Source organism: Larus michahellis, chromosome 3 (genome assembly GCF_964199755.1).
Source record: "Larus michahellis chromosome 3, bLarMic1.1, whole genome shotgun sequence".
NCBI classification, from domain to species: domain Eukaryota; kingdom Metazoa; phylum Chordata; class Aves; order Charadriiformes; family Laridae; genus Larus; species Larus michahellis.
Window position 1 is genome coordinate 80556294 of NC_133898.1, and position 22525 is coordinate 80578818.

The 22525-nt window shown below is 41.8% G+C and overlaps 1 protein-coding gene across 1 annotated transcript; it reads right to left on the reverse strand.

The window, feature by feature from the left end:
- Positions 1-3047: 3047 nt before the first annotated feature.
- Positions 3048-22310, reverse strand: AMD1 (adenosylmethionine decarboxylase 1). Its single transcript, XM_074580947.1, has 9 exons — positions 21772-22310; positions 10468-10554; positions 8822-8948; positions 8217-8319; positions 7329-7371; positions 7091-7235; positions 5970-6062; positions 5737-5892; positions 3048-5195 (listed from the first exon to the last, which is right to left on the reverse strand). The coding sequence occupies exons 1-9, from the start codon at positions 21900-21902 to the stop codon at positions 5055-5057; spliced, it is 1026 nt and encodes a 341-aa protein (XP_074437048.1). The 5' UTR covers positions 21903-22310; the 3' UTR covers positions 3048-5054.
- Positions 22311-22525: the final 215 nt, after the last annotated feature.

The following is a 22525-nucleotide window of genomic DNA, read 5'->3' on the forward strand; positions in this document are numbered from 1 at the left end:
GAGGAAAGGAAGAAAAAGTTGCACTTTTTGTATCTTGGGTTACGTTTAAAACTGTAGAAGTCTATGAGTTACTAGATGAGTGGCTGTCAGTCACAGCACTCGCTTAATGTGTCTGGAAGGTCACCAAGGACTTAGTTTTATTTCTCTCAGGGCTAACTGGATTTTTTCTGGGTTTTTTTGAGCACCAGGAACCTCATACTGGCACGCTTACTCATTCCAGACTTAAAAAGCAGTAGTTCCAGCGCATGTCTTCAGATGGGCAGATGGCTCACATGCTATTTTGAAATCTTAGTATTTTTAGGACAAGTTTAGAGCAAGAGACTGAAAGGATCAATATAATCTAGAAGAAGGTACACGGGGGAAAAAAAACAGGAATGCTATAAATTACATAATTTAAAGTTAGGAATTAGGCAAAGCATGCACATTAGGAACTACACAGCAAAAATGTGGTTTCATGTTCTGGCTAACACAGGAATGAAAAATGCTGAAATTATTGTATTCATGTGCCTGAATTTGCTCTTAAGTGTGACTTTACATATTATACTTGTATACACGTATTTAAAATTTATAGCAGTTGCCAAAGGCAGAACCAAGCACGTTATAGAGAATGTAAAATTTGTATTAAGATATGGCTCTCGAGCAGTTATAGAAGCAAGACTCTCTAGGGCCTGCTTAATATATATTTTTTTAAATTAAAGGTAACAGCAGCTCTAGTACTGTAAATACAGTGTATTACAAGAAACAGAAGAAAACTGAACAGTTAACTTGAAATTTGGCTAAACCTCATTTCCAGAAGTGCTTCCTTCTGGGCATGAGGTATACTAATAGCAAATATTATAAGCAATTCTTACGCCAATCCAATCTCCCCCAACCAACAGAGGCCTGCCTGAACTGTAAACAATATGCAGAACACTCCGTGGGTTACACCACCAGCAACTCCACAGCGCGAAGTGAAGCAGGACAAAAAAGTGCAAGTGTAATTTAACCTGAAGTTAATCATGCAACTGAAAGTCAAATGGAACAAAGTGTCAGGAAATGCCAGTCTCAGTAGCTTTCTAATGACAGCGTTCTCTTCCAAGCGCTTGCCTGTAGGTACATTCACAGTGCAGCTGCGCCAGCATTTCAAACTGGAGTATTTTTTACTTGAGAGTATTTAAGAACATGCAGGTGATTCTCTGCATTCCTTTACACCTGAATCCTGTTTGCTCAGCTCCACCTAGCTGAGCCAGAGCAGTTCCTCAGTTGTTCATTAACTTCTGTACTGAATGGTCATTACTCTGGTCACACAGGCACTTACCAGGTCAGCACTGAACCGTCCTGTTCTTTCTAGGCTTTAGCCACAGGCTCTGCTTTAACACTTCAACAGGCTTCAGATTATACATAATCTGTTTGGAAGCATTTTTTTCCACCTTTAATATAGTTTTGGCTGTACATCTTGGGAGAACTCCACACTTCTGGAGCACAGCCTCAGCACTGCTTCCAAGCCTTGTGCCTTTAGGTATTGGTGGCATTCCTTTTAGGACCATCACTAGGGAAACCTGAGTTTACACCTCCCTAGTTGGGAAGCCTCATAATTTCTCTGCCAACACATAATCCTGCACCACCAAAGCAGCAGCCAGACTGACAGCCACTTCCTAGAGCTATTCTGCACTCAGATCCAAGTACCCAAGCTGATTCATCTCTTTTCACCCAGACTGTCTCCTCTCAAAGCACACAGGCTTTGTTATTAGTAGGAAAGCCTGCTCCCTATACTACAGGTGGCATCAAGCTAGACCTCACAAACCCACAAGACCGGATGGGACTCATCTGACAGCAGGACATCTACAGAAAGCCCTTCCCACCACCCCTTTACAATGGTTATTCCATCAATTTATTGTAATTCAGAAATCTAACACAGCTAATGCCTACAGCAAGCTTTGCATTTGTGTTGCTATAACAGACAGAATTACATAGACACTGTGTTCTCAAATCCATTGTCAGCACCATTTACAAGAGAGAACAGCTAGTGTAAACGACTATTATTGAAGAGCACTCCCAAGGTAAAACACAGGAAGATGACAAGTAATTTTACAGGAAACCTGCAAGTTTCAGGCAAATTGGGTTAAAATAGAAAAACACTAAGATGAATCTTCAGTTTTGTGGAGCGCAGTCCAGAAAACAGTTCTTCAGAGGTAGGTTACTGCTAACTTGCCATAGCTGACACTGTTAGACAGGATCACTCGATGCTGTAAGCTGGAATTTCTTCCTTTCACAGAAGACTTAGTTGGGCAGTTTCAACAGCGTTAAGTACTTGAAATAACTGGGAGAAGTTACTATTTAATATCCAAAGCACAATTAGAGAAGTCTAGCATCACAGAATAGGTTCTGGGAGACTAATGAAACCTGTATTCAGACATGAACAATTTAAAGATATTAGGCCTTCAACACTAACACAAGTTTTCCCTACTTAGGTGACTTTGGGTGGGATACCAGCACTGTTAAAGCTTTGCAGGTATGGTTACGCTGCAGCTGCTGTGGGACTAATCGCATGGAATCCAGGAAGCTTCAGTTACACTGGCTGCATCTGCTTAGCACTGACACTCCCAGCCACTGCTTCTGGCCTGGTTTACTATCCAGATTAGGTACACGCCTACTTTAACTTTACTGTGAGTTCTCAAAGTCAGTCTAGGCTGAAGCACTGTATGCCAGAATTTTGTTACTTAAGACCAGCAGAAGCAGAAGTTGTCTTCATTCAGAGGAATATTTTAAATATTTAATGCTGAGAAAAAAATACAGGTTAAAGACAGCAAATCCCAAGTTTTTGTGTGTTCATTTAGACAAACACCTTTAGCCTCAAGAACACCATAACTTTTTCGTTTGTCTTCCTTTGACATGCTGTCTCATTTTAAACTACCAACATGTTAACAGTTGAGATGCATCGCCTACAAGGGCAAAGTAAATTTAAAGTAATTTAGAAAAAGAAACACATAAAGCTATTTCAAGTTAAACCATTTGGTACCAAAAAGCATGAAGAGTGTGAAGGGTAGAATTGCTGCATCATCACTACAAACAATTTAAGCGAACTTTTATTGAAGCATTAAGTTGTGGTACAGATATTTTTAAATGATCAAAGTCTAACACCACAGAAATTATAAACACCATACTCCCTCCATCCTGATCACCCTAGATAGTTCAATAATCCATTCAACAGCTTTCATTTTTATAGCCGAGGCTTATGCTTCCATTTGTAAAAATGCGTATTTCAGTATTACTTGAAAGGGGATCTTCGGTCTACTTAAAGGACCTCAAGCCAACAAATGTCAGGTCAGTTGGGACAACATTTAAGAAAAAAAACACTGAAATATTGGTCCTCAATATTAACACCAAAAGCATTAGTGCCATTTACAGCAAGTAATTGGTAACATTGGTAAAGAACTTCAATATGCTTAAAAAAAAAAATCAAAGTGTTCCAACCACTTGATTTCTAACCAAGCAGACTTTAGTTTAGAAGCACTGAAAAAGTGCTTCATTTATAAATACAGAAGGAACGAAAAACCACTGCGTCAAACCAGAAAGAGTCAAAACATTGCGAGGACAAGAGCGGGGGGGAAAAAATAATCTCAATTTCATAGTTAACATGCTGGTCTCACAGCTGTTAAAATCCCAGCATTTCCAAACGTAGCTGAAAGTGTGCCAGCTCTTTAAAGCCTGCATTTTAGTCAATACCCATTAAAGTGACTTTGAATTACACACTTATTCATGCTCTATGAATAGCATTCTACTTCACTTCTGTCCAGGTGTCCCAGACAGTTCTTGTTCTATGCCTTCACTTAATGCCCTCAAGTCACAGTAAGGGGAACCACCTTAGTAATTAGGAGGAAAAAACAGATGAAGTCACAACACTCAAATACAACGTAAGTCACATGCACAACAATGTCACAGGACTGTCACAAGACAGAGGCATTAGCTTTGCTTGGAACAACAAAATGAAGTGACACTGGACCAATTTAGAAGCACTCTTTACAGTTAGAAGTGGTAGGTCACAGGTTTTACTGAGAATAATCCAAACCAATCAACACACCCAGCCTGGCAAATTCCGTTCCTTCACTAGATCTGCCCACCAGTGCTCAAGAGCACCAGCTTCTTAGTCTGACATAATTGGTGATTAGGAAAAGAAAATGTCTGGTGCCAATCTGAACATGCACTTTGCAAAGCTGTCACACAACTACGCAAAAGCACTTGTGTCCTGACTCAGCTCTTCCCCTATCAAATCTGGGACCTTCTTCAAATTCTGCCATTGTGTAGCAGTGTGACAGCTTGGGGATGTAGACAGACAAATAAGCATTACGGTAAGATGAAGTTTAATCTGCATTAGTACCTATATTCAAGTTTCTAGAGGTGAAAGACCAATGCATTAGCCCAGTGCTACAGTATAGCTGAGCAAATTCCTATAAGCTTGAGTAGAGCATGAAAAGTCAGTCCGATTTAAAAATAAATCAACCATCACCTGTAGTAGCAAAACAATTTGTAACTGTTTTAAGAACTTTCTCCAAACATGGAAGTGTTAATTAGGAATCAGTTTCATTAGAAATCATAAAAGTTTGTCAAAAACTGTTTTAGACTGAAATCACAACATAGATGAAAAAAGTGACAATTTAACAAAGAACTGTCCCCAGTGAGTAGGCTGAGGCTAAAGTCTAATGAGGACGAAAGCCTTGTCTGTGGGGAATTTTTGGTGATACCTGGAGAAAAACTATACTGTGTGTAATTCTACCTGAATCATTTTTACAAGTGTTGTAAAGTTTCATACAGTAAGATTTTTCTACATGCACTTCAATTTCACAGCAAGAGTGGCATAGAGTACCTAAACACAGAAGAGAGCATTCATGCAAGATATCTAACTCCTTGATATAATAATGCATACAATTCAAAATGGTTATACTATGATTACACCTAGGGCTTTCCACAACTACAAGGTGGTGGGAGTGGAAAGCATGGCCCCCTGAATCATTAACTAGAAAGCAACCACCACCTTCTATATGGGATTTCTTTTTGCGCTTTTTCTTCATTCTTAATCAACTGTGCTGTTGCTGGCGATTCTTTGTGAAACTGGTAAAAACAAAATTATAATCACTGAATTGGGCAATCTGGTGATCAAGACGTTTAAACCCTTCAATCTTCTGGGCAGAAGAAAACACTGTACGACATTTAGAGCTCTAGAAGACAAAAAAGTGAAAGTTATTTTTAAACTCAGCATTTAAGGATGGGCTAGCACTAGCATTCTGTGTGGTTCTTGTGATACTGTTACCAACGTGCCTCAAACCTGTGCCTGACAGTGCTGCAGTAAGTTTCAATCCCAAGCAGCAATTCTGCTCCCTATGCAGGGTACTGCCTTTCTATGAACCGTTAGCTGGTAGCATCACCATTAACAGCAGTGCTTCTACAACTGACAGCTGCAGCCAAATACAGAAAAATGCCAAAGCAAGAAATTATGCCTTTACAGAACTGCATGGGAAGTCATTAGAATAAATACCGAGATGGGGCTGCCTTATCTTAGTGTTTAAGTTTTCTGGAGATGAGATTTAGTGCATGCCAAAGCAACACTGAAGAGTATTTTCACGTTCCAAATAAACTACCATCCAAATACAGAGGCACACTGGAAACTACCAGTGCCCCAGTAAAAAAAGTTCTCCAGCCTTGCTTTGTTTGTGTCTCTATGCATTTCAGGAACTGACAAGCCAATGTAAGAAAACTCACCTGATTAACAAAGAGGGTTGTCACAAATTTTCCTGGCTTGAAAACCTCTACAACTTTTCTAATCAGGTCATCATACGAGGTCTGACTTATGTTTGTTTCAAAACTAACATAAGAAAACTCTGGTTCTGGAGTGATGTGAATAGTCCAGTAAGTTCCCTGAAAAAAAAATATTATTACTGCCAAATAATTACTGTTTACTTTAATACTGATTACCAGTTAAGTGTAAAACTTACATCCGATTTCATCCCATTCATTGAATACCCACAAGGATTGAACATTGTAGCATCAATAACAGAACCTGGTATCAGGTCACGAATTCCACTCATCTGAAACAGAAGTTAAAATGACATCACTCATTTTATTCTTATACTTGCATCCTTATCCTTGTTTAGATTTAACTCAAAGGCAGAATGAACACCTGTTCAGGGGACAAGGCATCAGAATTCTCACAATAACAAGTCAGTTTGATAATTTGTACCCCTGTAGATGAACTTGCTTTGCACCCTGCCACTTATTAAGCAAGTGACTGAGTGACAAGTTGCACACGAGTTATCAGATACTTAACCTCTTTCAGAACCAAACTGCATACCTCCAAGACAAAGGAACAGCTTAGAATTCTTATAACTGCTTCTGCAACTAAAATGGAAGACAGAGCTCCTGTTCAACCGCATCCACAAAGTGAAGGCCGTTTACATTACTCCAGAGTGACAACATACTACTTTATCCTCTGGAATGAAATGCAGTCCCAAGCACTTTGCTTTCCCACACAGTACTTGAGCTACAGCCAAATCTCAATAGCAAATACAGTATGAGAATCAAAGCCTAAGGTGGAAAACCAGATGAAGCCACTGGACTTGCCAGAGAAACTTGTTCATATCACAGGACTTTCCCATTTGGAAAAGAAGAGAAAAGGAGGCAAAACCATCAAGTTATGCATATACCTTAAATCTGCCCCCTGCCATCCAAATGGCTCCATGATTTAACCTTGATTTTGATACATACATCCCCTCGGCATTCATTATCTTCAGTCTAAGTCTTACTCCTCATAACTTCCATCCTTCAGTGGATGTTACTCAATTGTGGTTTTATTCCTATTCCTCAATTTTTCAGAGGATAAGCTTCCAATCACCCAAAGCACTGCAAATCGCTTTTTTCAAAAGACTAAAGCAGGGGCATTGAAAATGTGAATTGAAAACACTCTAGAGTGTTAAATCCATTTTTCCCTCAAAACATTAACCCGATGTTTTGCGATCTTTCCTACCAAAAAATAAACCTTGTATTAAATGGCAAGTGAAGCATTTTGTTGCCCCATTCCCACCATTCCCAGAAATGCTTAGTTGTCAAGCAAACATACACGAGTGACATCATTTGCAGTAACACCATCTTTCATGTAGAACTGGTCCATAACTACTGGGTCAAGCTCACTCATCAGAATTTCCAGTGTCTGATCAGGCTGATTGGATATCCGACTCTCTGGGAAATCCAGGGTGTACAGGTACCTATAAGATACAGATCACTTATGTAATAAATATTAGCAGCACCAAGTTAAGTTCTACGGTAAGCCCCAAAGATTTTAGTCTTCACATACGTACCAGCAATCAGAATTCATACGCCCCATGCAATAAGCTGCTCCATCTGACAAGACAAAAAGTCTCCAGTTAATGTACCACAGCTGATGCTTTATATAAAAGATTAGCTTCATTTCATATTTAAAGATAATAGAAGTCTTTCACAGACCACTGATACAGTCAGCATCTGTATCAAATAAGCAGGCCTTTAACTTCAGGAATGTAAAGCCAATAATCAGTAGAACGGGCTCCCTCAGAAGGTAGTCTGGACACCCCAGTTCAGAGCCTACCAGCAGGAAACTCAGATTACAGCTTTAGCTACACACAAACAGAACCCCTAGCATTCTGAAGAATCTAATGAATTTATGGTTAGCATATATTTTCAAATAACTCAGGTAAGTACTACAGCTTCCATGTTCCTTCAAAAAAACTTTTCTGCCAGTAGTTAACATTCAAGGTTCTTCTTGTAGGTTTTAGATTTTATTAAACATTTAATCTTTAGAGCACCAACTCTTCTGCCAAAAGCTTACATTTTTCTTCAGTGTACTAGTTACCTTAAATTACTATTCTACCTTTTTAATGAGACTTTTAGGGTTAGCGAGAGCTGGATTCTGCAGAATGACTACACTCCATTTGAAAGCCTGAAGACGACCTCAGTTAAGAAAAGGTGTTAAGTGTCAAGCTCAGTGTGATATGAATTCTGATCTTGGCAAGTTAGTGTAAGAAATTCAGAAAATATGTATTTATAGCTTTGGATTTTTATGCAGCCAAAGCTTGTGCTGGCTACAGAACTGCAAGGACTGATGAATGAATGGCCTGGAAGCCTGTACGTGTTGTACAGCTCGTCACTTCTCACTTCACATCAACACTTCACACAAGCTGTGCAACTTTGCTGAAGGTTAATGAACTTACTTGGAAAAATTTCGTTAAGAAACTCTACTTCTTCCTGGAAATTCCTATGTGGGTACTCCTGGTGGGAAGGCTTCATGAAATTCTTACGTGAATAAAAGAAGCTCTGAAAAAATAATGGTGCATCTTAGATATTTCATACAGCTGTCCACCTTGAATCTAAAAATCTAGAAAAATGCATGCATTTAGTATTTCACAGGACCTAAGTTTTCATTGTCCAAACGCTGCTAGCTGTTGTATTTCCATTTCAGAGGCATACAGTTATTCCTAGCTTAATTTGTAAGCTACAGGAGACTGCTTACAAGTCTGTTTTCCACAAGAAAACATCAGTGACTTCAGCACTGACAACACAACATGGAACTCTTTCACCCTTAAGTAACCTTAACTCAGCACAATAGCATTTATAAGTCAGCATCCTTTAAGAGGCAAATAGAAGGCTAAATCCTACAGCAGACCAAGCAATCTTATCTTAGAGTCTTCCCATTGTGGGAAGCATACAGAAACAGCAAAGGAAGTTTCAGAATATTTAATAAAATCAGTGAACTTGAAGTATTAGTGAAAAGCTTTTTGTACATTTTACGGAAGAGGCAGCATTTCTGGCACCTTACCTGAATTGAGTCAAACCCACTGTACTCCCTAGCAAGCTCCAACAGGGGAACCAGTGCTTGCAGTAAGAGGGTGGTACCACACGTCTTCAAAATGAAACGTCTCTTGGAGACAAACATGCTACTCTCACTGTAAAAAAAAAAGTGTTAAAAATATATTAAGCAAGCCAGGAGAGAATGGTTAGATCCTGGTTCTTATCCCAACCAAATGCATTACTGTAAGTGAACATTCAGCATATGCTACTTAAACATGTTTAGCAAATGGATCAAACCAATAGATTTTAGCTAATATTTGAGAGCTGTTATGATTTCCCAAAACAAGTACCTGCTGCAAGTATATTACACAGTTATGACACTACAGGAAAAGAGGTACTACATGCATTACATATCCTTAATCTATTCAAGAAATACAAACACGATGTGAACTGAGTAAACATAGACATGTAATTTAATTTCTTAACCCAGACACAGAACAGGGTCAAACTTGAAATCTGACCTTCTCAGCCAAAATAAAGCCAATGAGAAAGTCAACTCAAAAAAGGCAAGAGCCTGAAAAGAATTTCATAAATTGTCTGGCTGCATCCTCTAGGAAAGCTGACTACTGCAAAGTGGTAAATGAGCACCTGCCCACAGAAACAGGAAGTCTCATAATGAGAGCACAGGCACAGCTATAGGATACACCCTAAACATAAGATACAGAAATTAACTATACATAAACTGTAAGTCAGATACTTAACTACAGTCCCACTGAACTGGAGATTAGCACTGATACTACTTCCAGAACCTTAAACATGTGTAACAAGTATCTTCTTACCAAGTAACTGAGCAATGGGAATAAGTCCACCTTAAACTAACGCAGTTTGGAATGCTGTTTAAGAATTCAAAGTAAAGGTTATATTTCATCCAGGACACAGTTTAACTAGTTACATTCTTTTAGAATTTTGTTTTAAATATATGAAGCTTGCAGAAACAAGATTTGAGCAGTTTCTTTGACTAGCTTGCTCTTAGCCCAACCTTGCCTTCAAGGCAGTCTTTCACAGTACAAAAGCTTCGGTTTTTGTAATCTGAAGTAAAACAGAGAATGTCAATGCATCTGTAAAGTTCATGTAGAAAAAGCATGAAAGTATTTTGCAAAATGAAAAACACATGGCAAAAGTAGTGTCCTTACAACTAACTGCTGCACAACACAAAAATTCCAAGATTTCAGGAAAGCTACGTTTTTACAGACATCCTTAGCTCAGCTGCAAGAGTTGTTCCGCTTGATTGCATTATCTGGAGTTAAAGCCAATCTACTGATACAGTTTTTGCTGATCTAAGTGTGACACTTACATGCACTATTCTGCTGAAGTAATCCTAAACCTCTTAACTGGGGAGACTGATTTATCCCCTGGATAAAATTCACTGATCAGGTACAGAAACACCATAGCCCTGACCTTAATCCTTTTAGTTAAATTAAAAAGACAAACACCAATAACTATGAAGACACTTCTGCTACTGAACAGAAGCATGACATTATTATGACCCCTGCAAGTTGTAGTCATGAATAGCATGATCTTAAACTAAGACTGTACTCTTGGCCAAGTGGATCCCACACAACAGCTTTAACTTTTTTACCTCTTGGAATCTAAAATAGTAAGCTAGTGGCTTACCTGAGTACATAAGCTTCCTGCTTGTCAGTTTTTGTCACACTTATGATCAAACAATGCACATTCTCCAGAAGTTTGTCCCACTCAATCCTGTGAAGAAGTTATAGAAGACAGTCAACATGTTAAACTGAAACCTTCTGCAACCCTGGGTAAAGAGTATAGCCCAAACAAGACTGTAGCTCTTGTTTTCAGTTGCTGGATCTGAGAGCACGAAAGGTGAGGACTTTTATATAGGAACTATCACAATGCAGTAATATCCTGTTCTTAGCTCCCAAAGGCTATGTATTCCTCAAGATCTGTTAGTGTAATCTGCTGCACGAAGGCAATTGTCAAACAGCAACCCAAAACTTCTAAATAGGCAAGTCAGGATTATTTTAAATACTGTATCTCACACATTCCAAGATAAAATTCATTGTTATAACTTAAAGGCATGCTTTAAGTTGTATCTCCATGTACTTCAGTCACAATAGTCATTGGCAACTACTAGAGTAATAAAGGAGCAAATTAAGCTGGACAAATAAAACATGCTAATGTTAGAGTCAAGCCCATAATTTAATTGAAAACCAACCCTAAAACCTAATATATCTCAATGACCCAAATTCCTCTTTGATTGATCAGGATCACAGAATTCCTTCTACCTCTAGAAGATATAGAAGACTTATATCAAATAGGTTAGAATATTACACTTACAAGAAAATAAACTGAACTATTTTCATATAGTGCAAGTTGAAGCTACAGCACTAGATTTCAGTATAGTGGTAGAAATTTAGTATTTCAATTCTTTAGTGTCATTACTCATTCCACAAGAAGCTAAAAAAAAAAATCAAAGGGCTCAAATTAAGCCCCAAGATTCACAAAAATTTTCATGAAAAGTAACAGACTTGCAAAAAAACTACTTCAGTAATTAGTTTAGTTGTATGGTTGTAGTAGTTAGTTTAGTTGTGTTGACATCAGATTAGTAGAATCCAATATAGTCCGCTATAAAGCAGACGGGAACAGATAAAACTTCCCGAAGTTGCAAAATCACAGGACAGCAGTAGCTGCCCTACCTCTGCCATCTCTCCCCTCCCACAGCATATTCCACCCCCAGGTTTGTGCTGGCTCTTGCATCATGAACCAAGAAATTTACTAACCCAACATAAAACTAAGCTGCCCATCAGACAACTATAGGACATGAAAGAATTGCAATTTTTTCATCACTAAGCACACTATTAGATTGGCTCAGCTGCCCACGTAACTGTCAGCCTAATCCTTCCTCAGGAGTCAGATCCCCCTCCCTTTATGGACATTGCAAAAGCTCTGTAGTTGTACTTCAGGACAGAGCACTCACTGTTAACTATCAGCAGGGTTCCTCCAGCAGCCACCAATCCTCCTCCTTAAAACACTGGTGGGTTTGCAAAGTTTTAAATTCTGATGTACATATAAATAAAAATATCCAGATGTTCTTTGCTTCTTTAAACACCCCAGTAAATAACTGCCTTAATTTCTCCCTCCCTTGAGAATGCCTCCCAAAACCAAATTCTGTACCTTTACTACTAATATTTGAAGATCTTCCCTTTTAAAGTGTATACTGCAGTAAACCAGTATATTCACACAGGAGTCAACCAGAACATACTTAACTTACAAACTCACTCTATAGCCTCCTTTTAGATCAGACTGAAGCTATTAAAAATTAGTTTAAGATAATCATATATGTCTTAAAATCCCTCATAATTAAGTGCGCATCTGAACAAGTTTATGAACTCAGTGATATTACTGGATACTTAAAATCAAAGTGAGGTTTTCCCTACCACCCCAGTTAGTGAACCTTGATGAAATACTCTTCTGCAACTATAGACATGACAGCACAGACCACTCAAATCTGCATGTCAAAAAAACCCAGCTTATTTTAAATGCTCAAATAAAGTCCTGCACATTTATTCAGCTCTACATTTATGGCATTGACGGGGTTTAGCTGTTCCTGATACTCAAGTGTGAAAATGCAAGTGTCTGCTCATCTTTAAAAAAATGTGGTAAATGCAAAGAGGGAATACATTATACCTATTTTTTAAGTGCCCTTAGACAATTAGGCAATTTTGCTGAGAAGAAGACTGAAGGATTTAGTTTTCTCTGGAAGCTACAGCACACCTATATAAGTTTGCCAGCCTTAGTATCTTCCCTCTAACATCCTATTATACTCTTCCTGTAAACTGAACTGTAAACTGTAACATGTTACTTTGGTTTAGTATGGTGGAATAACTGTTCAGATCATTCCAGCACCACTACTGGCAATATTTTATCTGCCATTAAAGAAATACTCGGTATCTGACACACCATTTACAAAAGCTGAGGTAGCTTACGTTGCCTGATGCTGAGCTGCAGTAACCCCGTTTGTACATTACTACAAATCTGATTTTGTACTTGTCTAAGTATTAATGTGTATGTAACTATCTCAGGCTTTGCAAGAGCATACGTCTCAGCCTTCACAAGCTTCTTACCTGGTCAGACAGTCAAAACTGTAGCTTTATATAGACAAGTGAGAATATTCTTTAAGTACCACTGTAGTGCAGTTCACATGCAGACATTTCAGGAAAGTGGCTCATTTAAGTTTCAATCACATTATTAATAGAGGAAGATGTAACAGTTTTGGTGTTCAAGTAGTCCGATAATAAAGGAACAGTACAGAATGCTACCAACAATATAATATTGCATGTTAAGTCCAAAGCCCACCATGCAAAGAAAGTCCCTAGTTATGCTCATTAGTACTATAGTTGGCATTTAGGTACTACGGCTGAAGTCTGCTGTAGCACAAAACCTTTGCTCAATTCTTTTTCTATTCCACTACAAAAACCATAACTAAGCATATGCTAAATGTTCATGCGGGAAAAATGGGTAAGCTTATCATCTGATTTTATTAGAGCAGCCCTAGAAGAAAGCCTACAAGTCGAGAAATATACAAGATGTCAAGCTTGATCCAGAAGCATACATAAAATAGACAAAGGGTTGCAGCACCCAGGATGAGACTTGGGAGAAGTTTTGCAGACATACTGGCCTGTACCTGTATGCATTTTAAAGTTAAGCACAGAAAACTACAGAAAGGCCATTAACATGCTGGATTTGCTCTTAATATGATCTATTTAAACAAGATGACCTTAGCATTTGACATTTTCCATTGTTTAAAGCAGAGCTAAGGAAGAACATCTGGGACTACTTTGTACCAAGTAGACTGAGTTCACTAGAAGTCTAACTCTTGCATTTCTTCCCTTTTTTTAATCTGTACAATTATTTAAGTGTTACTAGTTGAAGACAAGCAATGTCTAGCCCCACTTAAAGCAGAAACAAGAAATCCACCTTAAAAAGTATTTCTGTGGTTTTAAGTACATGTATTGCAGCTAATCCCATTTTATTTTGTCATATAAGAGTGCTCATAGTAACTGTGAAATATTTGAGAACATTACTTCTTATTTCATAACTGAGTGAACTAACTGGGAAGCAAAGCCTCCAACTGAAAAAAGCAAACCAAAAACACAAATCCTCAATAAAATGCTATCATGGGCTTCTGCTCTTCAAAATTCTCCTTTCAACGGGAAGTATGTGGATTGCATTACTATTTCCTAAATTATTTCCCATAGCCAGATAACAGGACAATTCTAAACACTTTGGAGACTGCTTTTCTGTACTCAAGCCAAGCATACTTGATGCACTATGATGCATGAAAATCATTGGTAGGTAAGTTCCATCGCAGACCTGCATCCACTGGAAGTCCAAACTGAAAATGCATGAGACCAACTCCCTGCTGTTATGTAGGCTTATTACCCACTTCATTCCAAAGCTGTAAGCTCCTGCTCCTGGAATTTCACATTACTGACACCTACTGAAAATCAAAATAGTTTCTCCAACAGGCAAGCACCATGCACCTTAAATGGTTGCACATGCTCAGAGAATACCAAATGAAAATGGAATACGTCTACTCCAGTGTGAGAAACTATCCGTGCTTGAATGGTAGAAAGCTACTTGTTCTATACTTGACTAGCAGAACATGCCAAAAGAAAAAAAACCAAAACAAGTTTAGCAGTCTACTCCTATACCCGTGTTGCAATGTTTAGTGCCTTATCAGCACAGACTTGTTACCAGAGTGCAAATAATTTCAATTCAAACTGCCACCCAGGGATGCCAGTATGGAACACCTATCAGAACTGAGAAGTATTTCAGTTTATTTTTAGGAAGTATGTTTAATGTGTGTATGACATGCATAGTGAACAGTCCCTCTCAACCAAGTTCCAAACCATCATGTTCACTTCTTTATTTCATATTTCTGAGAAATAAAGAATGAATAAGCTATGAATCAAATTTTCCTTGCCAGATAAAACCGTACTTTTGAATGCAAGTTATTGGCCTATTCTGAGCCTTTACCTTCAGGGATAAAACAGGTTCTTAACACAGGAGTCAAGCATATGAGGCAGTAGCATAATACTGCTGTTTCAGGCCAACTGGGAAGGGGATAACAACAATTTAAAGAGATAAAGAACTACATCAAGAACTTGTTCCTATCAGCAATTAACAGCTTCCACAAGCATACCATCCCACCACCCCAGTAACAGTACCTTGCTAACACAGCCCCTTGCTAACACAGCCCCGGCAGCACTGGGAGGACAAGCTGTTTTGCAGCAGGGCAGGAATTCTTAGGAAATAAATCCTATGAAACTCCTGAGGATGCTTTAAGCTGTATACGTACTCTTGCATAGCTTTTCATTAAAACAGAACACCTGACAAGTCTGTAGTAATCAAAGTAATAAGCATTTTCATCTTGTACTTTACTGTAAGATCTTGTTTTAAAATCAAGCATTCAAATGCAGAGCAGCTTTTTATTCCCTCACCTCTTACCTACTAAATATTATTAGGAGCCAAGAGATGTATCAGTTACCTCATTAGCAGGCTACAGTTAAGTAAGCAAATTCCTACCAATACCACGATCCAGAACAGCCAAACTCAATGCCTTGTCTAAACAGCCTATGCAGAGGAGCTGCAGCCGAGGAGCATGGAAGCTGGCTAGGCATCAGTGTCAGCAGAGTTGCAACACTAGTTTCAAGCATCCTGAAACAGGCAGATACAGTACAGACCAACTACACAAAAATCACAAGCTTTTTAAAGCATCTCCTAGCAGCTGGTGTATTTTTCTGCAGACAGATGCATGTGAGTTATTTACTATTAGAATTATAACTTAGTTTATAAATTGCTGTTGAAGATAAGTTACCCTGAACTATGTTCACACCCTGAGTTTAGACACAAGACACTGGCAACTTGATAATTTTACTTCAGCAGTTATCTGTGGAGTGCACAAAAAACCACACACCCTCTATATGCTCTGAGCATAGATATACAGAAATACTGTCTGCATCTCATGTTAAACTTAAGAAACTCTCCAGGGACATGCATTTAATCTTGCATTAAAGACAGGCACCTGAATGGAAAATTGCATCCACATCAAAAGTGATTCCAAGTAGTACTCCTCACAAAACACTTCTTACCTGGAAAGTCCCAAACCAACTACTAAAGAAAATAATTCCCAAATGACACCAAGATCTTTCATCAACAGCACAAAGATGGCCACGGGTAGTGCTTTAAAGGCTGCATATTGCTCCTGTTGCAGGCCTTTTATTGTTATTGCAGTTACACCAGTCTACATCAAGTGGTGACTCCACCCTCTACATCCAAAGATATTCAGTGGGTATTCCCAAGTCTCTCATATCAACGGACAAAACATACCTGACATCCAAGATATTTAAGGAAGCATAAGCCCCAATAGGCCTATCAGGACTTCAACAAGACTTACAGGCAACACTCAGGGCAAGTTTGAGTGTGACCTTCTCCAGAAGGAATATGCTGTAAGGCAGCAAGTATTACCATAAGCCTCAAAGCTTGCTGTTCTGGCTGAGTAAACAGCCATTAGGAATATTCCCATTTAGGAATATACCAGTAGCTACATGTTTTAATAGAATGTCCTATGGACTCTCAAGAGTGCAGGTCTTTGACAGAAAGTGACTAACCAAGTTCTTTAGCAGTTTCAGTGGTAAAGTAGGAAAATACCAAAAAGCCCTCAACATAACTCAGCTTCCCACAAGAACTATCATAATCAGTAGTGTAAAAGGGCTTGTTTCCTTTGTGTGAAACCATTCTTTAATTACAATTGAGAGAGTTACGACCAAACATATTTTACCTGTAATTTTGAACTTGTTTGCTAAAATCTAGTTTAGAAATATCAGTTTTGATGACAGGAAGACTGAATTCTTACATAAAATTATTTGTATTACCTTTTATTGCCATGTAAAAAAGCTCAGCAAGTGCACAGTGACAGAAGCCCTTATCCTGGCACAATCCTGCTTACCCTGCCTTCCTCCCAGGCTCCACAGAGTAGCACTACTCTGGTTTGTTTGGCAGCCCTGTGGGAGTAAGACTAGAACAGGGCTCACAGCACAGCTCCTCGTACCTTCCCTGTTTGAGAAGAAAGGCAGATGATGCTGCTGTGGTCCTAGGGACTGGTAGAAGGGGTAGAGGTGCAGCAGCACTGCAGCAGTGAGTTGACTCAGGCTATAGGGTGCAGTACAAAGCAAGTATTTACAGGACTCACATCTGGGACTTGACTGTATTTGTGCTTAGAAGTTTTCATTTAATACAGGATGAGAATCTCATATCAGTATCACTCCATATTGCTCATTACTGCACTGTTTTCTCCAGTTTCTTGTGTGTCCACATAATACAGACAAATAGGAAGCACAATAAAGTCTATAAACAAGCTTAATTTCAGAATACTTCAGGATTGAATACTTGAAACATAGACTCAACACTTTCATCATTAACCTATGGTTTCAAACTTCTGTACATTCAAGATCATGATAAGCCTTGCAATGGGAAATACATAGTTGCACGTAATCTGAAGGAATAAACAGTTTATTTTACTGTGAGCATAGTGAATGCACTACTCAGTCACCACAGAATTCCAGGGTTTACAGCATGTTCATGTTTTCAGCAAGCCCTCCTTTTTTATACATAGTTTAAGGCTATTTTTAAAAAATATGCTTTACAAAGCATAGTGAGAACAAGCACTACAGTTCAAGACCACAAAAACGTTAGCTTCATTCCACTTTTCAATATGAGTAGGGTAGGCATCATCTTCAGATGCTTGCCACTATTTCAACCACAAGACCTTTTCAAAAAACTGATTGGCAAATGAACAAAAAACTCCCAAATCTTAACAGCAAGTAAAGCCCATGTTCAATACTTAAACTTTTTAGTTGGGACCTTTACTGAATATATTAAAACAATAAGTATAGATCTTTTCTGAAAGACTTCACAACTATCCAAACTCTTCTCTAGAAAGCAGGCTTGCCCACAGGAGGAAAAAATTCTTAATTGCATCAGTTCTTGAACTTTTTTTCCCTTCTTTCACTGGTGATATCCAGCAAAGACTTTAAAATATCTAATCTCTAGCAAGCACACACATGGAAATTTTTAGCTTTGAACACCAGCTTAGCTTAGTCATTCAGTAGATGAATGGCTCACATTTCACTACTAAGCAGGTATTACAATACAAAAGGCAAGCTCAACTGGTTTGCAACTTGATTCTAATTTAGCTATTGTTCTACAGTTTCAGCTTTGATTTCAAGTTCTGTTCAACATAAACTAGCTTATTCAGTTGCCTTTATAGAATTAGCATAGTGGGATATATTGTATTTAGAATTTTTCCACTAGCATCTATCACCTGTAATAAATAATTCCTACAATTTTCTAAAGGAAAATGTTTGTAAACCTAATTTCATGCTAGCAACACAATATCACTAGTAATTACCCCTGGACACCAGTTAACAGCAATTCTCAGACATGTCACAGCTTCCTACCAAAAAGGTGCACAGCTTCAATCAACATCTTGTATTAAGAGCCAATTAACACAAAGGCCTTCAAAGCTTGCTCACAGCTCTGAAACTGTGTTAAAGACCACATGTTGAACAGTTAACAGTTTTAATCTACTCTATTAAAACTTTACAGCCATATCTAAACCATACAAAGGAACTGTCACAGTACCTGCCTTGCAATTACTTTAAATGCTCTTGATCAATTTTAAAAAATTAAGTTTTCAGTTTTGTAAGCATCAGCCTGAGCTGACAAACAGAACACCAGAGAGCATGAATGTGCCAATGAGGAAAGCATTTGCAGAATGCCATCTCTAAACTAGATCTGTATATTCCATCACCAACATATTAACAAAAAGTCAAATGAGTACTTTTGGAATCTTTCACATTTAAAGTCAAAGATGACAGGAATCCTGAAGTGCCTACGTAACTCCAATCATCTGTACATATTTCAGCTAGGATTTGCAATAGTCTTCCAGGATTGCCCGGATATTACCTACACAAGTTGTTACCGTGTGGCACCTGCTACACCACTAAACCCCAAAGAACTGTATAACCACATCTGATGATTTCCACATTAAGCACAATATTCATAGAATGGTTTGGGTTGGAAGGGACCTTAAAGACCATCTAGTTCCAACCCCCTGCCATGGGCAGGGACACCTCCCACTAGACCAGGCTGCTCAAAGCCCCATCCAGCCTGGCCTTGAACACCTCCAGGGATGAGGCATCCATAGCTCCTCTGGGCAACCTGTTCCAGTGTCTCACCACCTTCACAGTAAGGGATTTCTTCCTAACATGTAATCTAAATCTCCCCTCTTTCAGTTTAAAACCATTAACCCCTGTCTTATCACTGCACTCCCTGATAAAGAGTCCCTCCCCACCTTTCCTGTAGGCCCCCTTTATATACTGGAAGGCACTATAAGGTCTCCCCGGAGCCTTCTCTTCTCCAGGCTAAACAACCCCAACTCTCTCTGCCTGTCCTCATGGCAGAGGTGCTCCAGCCCTCTGATCATCTTCATGGCCCTCTGCTGGACCCGCTCCAACAGGTCCATGTCCTTATGTTGGGGGCCCCAGAGCTGAACTCAGTACTCCAGGTGGGGTCTCACAAGAGACCTTCAGAAAGGTCTAAATAGCTTTGCAAGTCAGAAAGTTACATGAGCAAACTACCTCATTACATCAACAGGTCAGAGCTAAACATGTATTCTGCAGTGCTTCTGACATGGCAGAAATGAAGCTTCCACTACCCATGAGCAAGCAGTGTAAACACATAGACATGCACACACAACATGGGCTAGTCATTATTTCAGGAAAGGCTGTTATCTGCCCACTGGCAATTCAGATCCTTGGATCACTAACTCTACCAATACATACACACAGGAAATTTGCTGAGAAATTCCAAAACAAGGGAAAAGACAAAGAGCATATGCTAAGTATGCCTTTGAACAGAGATGCTACCGTCTTTAACATATTCCAAACTTTCAATACATCATGACAAGCTCTCCTTCAAGCTCCCTGACCAAAGACCCCTGGGTAAGTGATATACACAAGCAAATCTGGGTACACAGAAAACACCAGATCCTCCTGAACCTGAGAAGTTGAACATTTACCATACTGAGAGTAAACTACTGACATACAAATAACCTTCAGATTTGTTCTGTATGCTTAACACAAGCCTGCTTTTTTCAACTGTGTCAGCTGATTACATCTGCATACCAATCTCGTCCCTCCTATAAACCTGTACATAGTTCTAGGTCCATAGCAGAGTTTGCTCTGTGCTTCAAGCTTGCAGCTCCCATTTTCTGACACCTCAGGACGCTTGTCCTGAACATGATCTTCTGCAGATCTACAGACCTTATTGGATCTTGGACCCCTTATTATTCCAAGTCATAAGTCTAGGTACTCCACTCTTCCCAGACTTCCCTCCTATAAAATACGGCACGAACACCTCGTACCTGTCTTGCCCAGCACGGTTTCAGAGACGAGCTGCGTGCCGGCAGGTGGCCGCCAGCCGCCGTGCTAACAAAGGCGGAGCAGGCACCCCTCAGCCAGAGGCGGCGAGGGCTGCCCCCTCCCAGGGAGGGCCGACTCTCCAACACGTGTACGCGGGGAGCTGCGTGGGCCTGGGGCCTTTCTTCCTCCCTCCCTGGGTGGCAGGAAAGAAGCGCCAGCACATTCCTCAGATGCCCATTGGGTGACAGCGGCGGGCCCGCCCCTCGCGGCGCCCCGCTCCCATTGGCCTCAACTTGTCAATGGGGGAAGCGGCAGCGCGGCCCGGGAGCGGGGCCAGCCGACTCACGTGTAGACCGCGGCTCCGGCCACACTTCGGAGGGGGGAGGTGGGGGGGTGGCCACCACCCCAACGCCCCCCCGCCTCACTCCGGTGCCTCCTCCCGGCCACGGAGGGGTACGGGAAGGGTTCCCGCGTACCGACGGCTTCCCGCTCTATCAACCTGTCCAGCTACAACAGTGCCGGAGGGCGCTACGAAACCGGCCACGTGAGGGAACCATCAATCCTGGCCGCGACAGCCAGAGGGATCTCCCCAGCCCCTTCCCAGCTTCCATAAACCGGCAACGCCATTCCTATCTCTCCACAGCCGGTCTCAACGGGCAGGGTTTTTCCGAGCTTTCGCATCCCGAAGCCGGCGGGGAGCCGCGCCGTAAAAAAACCACCTCCGCAACTCTTCCTGCGAGCAGGGCCAGCCGCTACCGGGAGCCGCAGCCTGCGCAGGAGGGGGCTTGGTGCAGAGGGGTGGGCGCCGCCGCCGTGCCCCCCCGGCCGCCAGCAGCACTGCGACACTCCGCCCGCCTCCACCCCCCCGGCAGGCACTCCCGTCCGGCGCGGCACACGCCCGGCTCTCCTCTCCCCGCCGCCACATGTTGCCAGTAGGGACCGCACGGGGCTTGCACGAGGTGGCGGCACGGAATGGCTTCCGCGCCGTCCCCGCCACCGCCACCTCCGGCCGGGACGAGGGGAGGCTCCCTCCCTCCGCCGCCTTCACGGGGGAGGGAGGGCAGCGGAAGGTCACCCCCTGCCCTCCCGCGGCGACCCGAGAGAGACCGGGGCTGTCACCGAGGCGGGGGGGGCGACGACAACGACGGCGGGGGGGGAAAGAAGGAGGGGGGCGAGCCCGCCGCGCGCGCGCGCGGCCGTTGCCACCAACGGCTCTCCCGAGCCACCCCGGAACCAGCCTCCCCGTCAGCGCTGCCGCCAGCCCGCGCACGGCCATTACCCCCCGCCCCGCTCCTCCTCACACACTTCTCGCCCGCCGGCTCCGCACCGCCACCACCACCACAGCCGGGCCCCGCCTGCGCCGGCCATTCACCGGCCCCCCCCTCCCGCATTCCCGCATAAACGGGGCAGCGCTCCCAACCGCCGCCCCCCCGCCCCCAACCGAACCCCACCCCGGCCGTTAACGGACCTGGGTATGGTGCGAAGATCGCCGGACCCCTTGCTCTGGTGCGGCTCCTGCTGCGCGGGCTGCTGCCGGGCGAACCACACCTCCAACAGCTTCTCGGTCCCTTCGAAGAAGTGTGCACCGTTCTCCTTCATGGTGAGACAACTCGGCAACCAACAACCACAGAAATTAACGACGACCAAACTACCGCCCCCGGCCGCTACCGTTTGCTGCTGCTGCTGCACGGGCCGCGCTGCCGCCGCCGGGTCCCAGTCCGTCCCGGGCGGGTTTCACCTTCTAGAGGATTTTTTTCTTTTTAATATTAATTTAAAAAAAAAGGAGGAATAAGAAGTAAAAAAAAAAAAAAAGAATTTTTTTTTTAAACCAGCGAAAACCACCCGGCGGCGGATGCGGCGTGAGCGTGTGTGAGCGGGTTACAGTCCGAGCGGGGGTGCGGGCGGGCAGGCGATGCGGTTCGGTTCCTTGTAGTCCGTGTGTTCCCCTGTTACAGAGAAGAGCGTTGAGCGAGCGCTAGCTAATGTCGCCGGCCATACTGTGTAAGCGAGGGGCTAACGCGCACGCAGCTGCTTTTATACCCCGCAGGTAACCGCATCACGCAGGACCGCGCTTGCTATTGGGCCGCCGCCGCTCGGGCCCGCCTCCCTCCGCTTTCCATAGGGCGGTGCTGATGCCTGTCGAGGCATATGCCGGTTCCTCTGGCCCCACCCACTGCAGCTCAGCCCGCCCGCCCGCAGGGAGCGGGAGCGCGGCCGGGGCC

Bases quoted from the DNA above. Each gene is read 5' to 3' on its own strand.
- AMD1 (XM_074580947.1), bottom strand. From the start codon at position 21,902: ATGAAGGAGAACGGTGCACACTTCTTCGAAGGGACCGAGAAGCTGTTG. The intron at 7,372-8,216 runs GTAAGTTCATTA...TTGTCTTGTCAG, and splicing joins TCTTAACGAAATTTTTCCAA to ATGGAGCAGCTTATTGCATG. The intron at 5,196-5,736 runs GTGAGTTTTCTT...TTTGTCTTCTAG, and splicing joins CAACCCTCTTTGTTAATCAG to AGCTCTAAATGTCGTACAGT.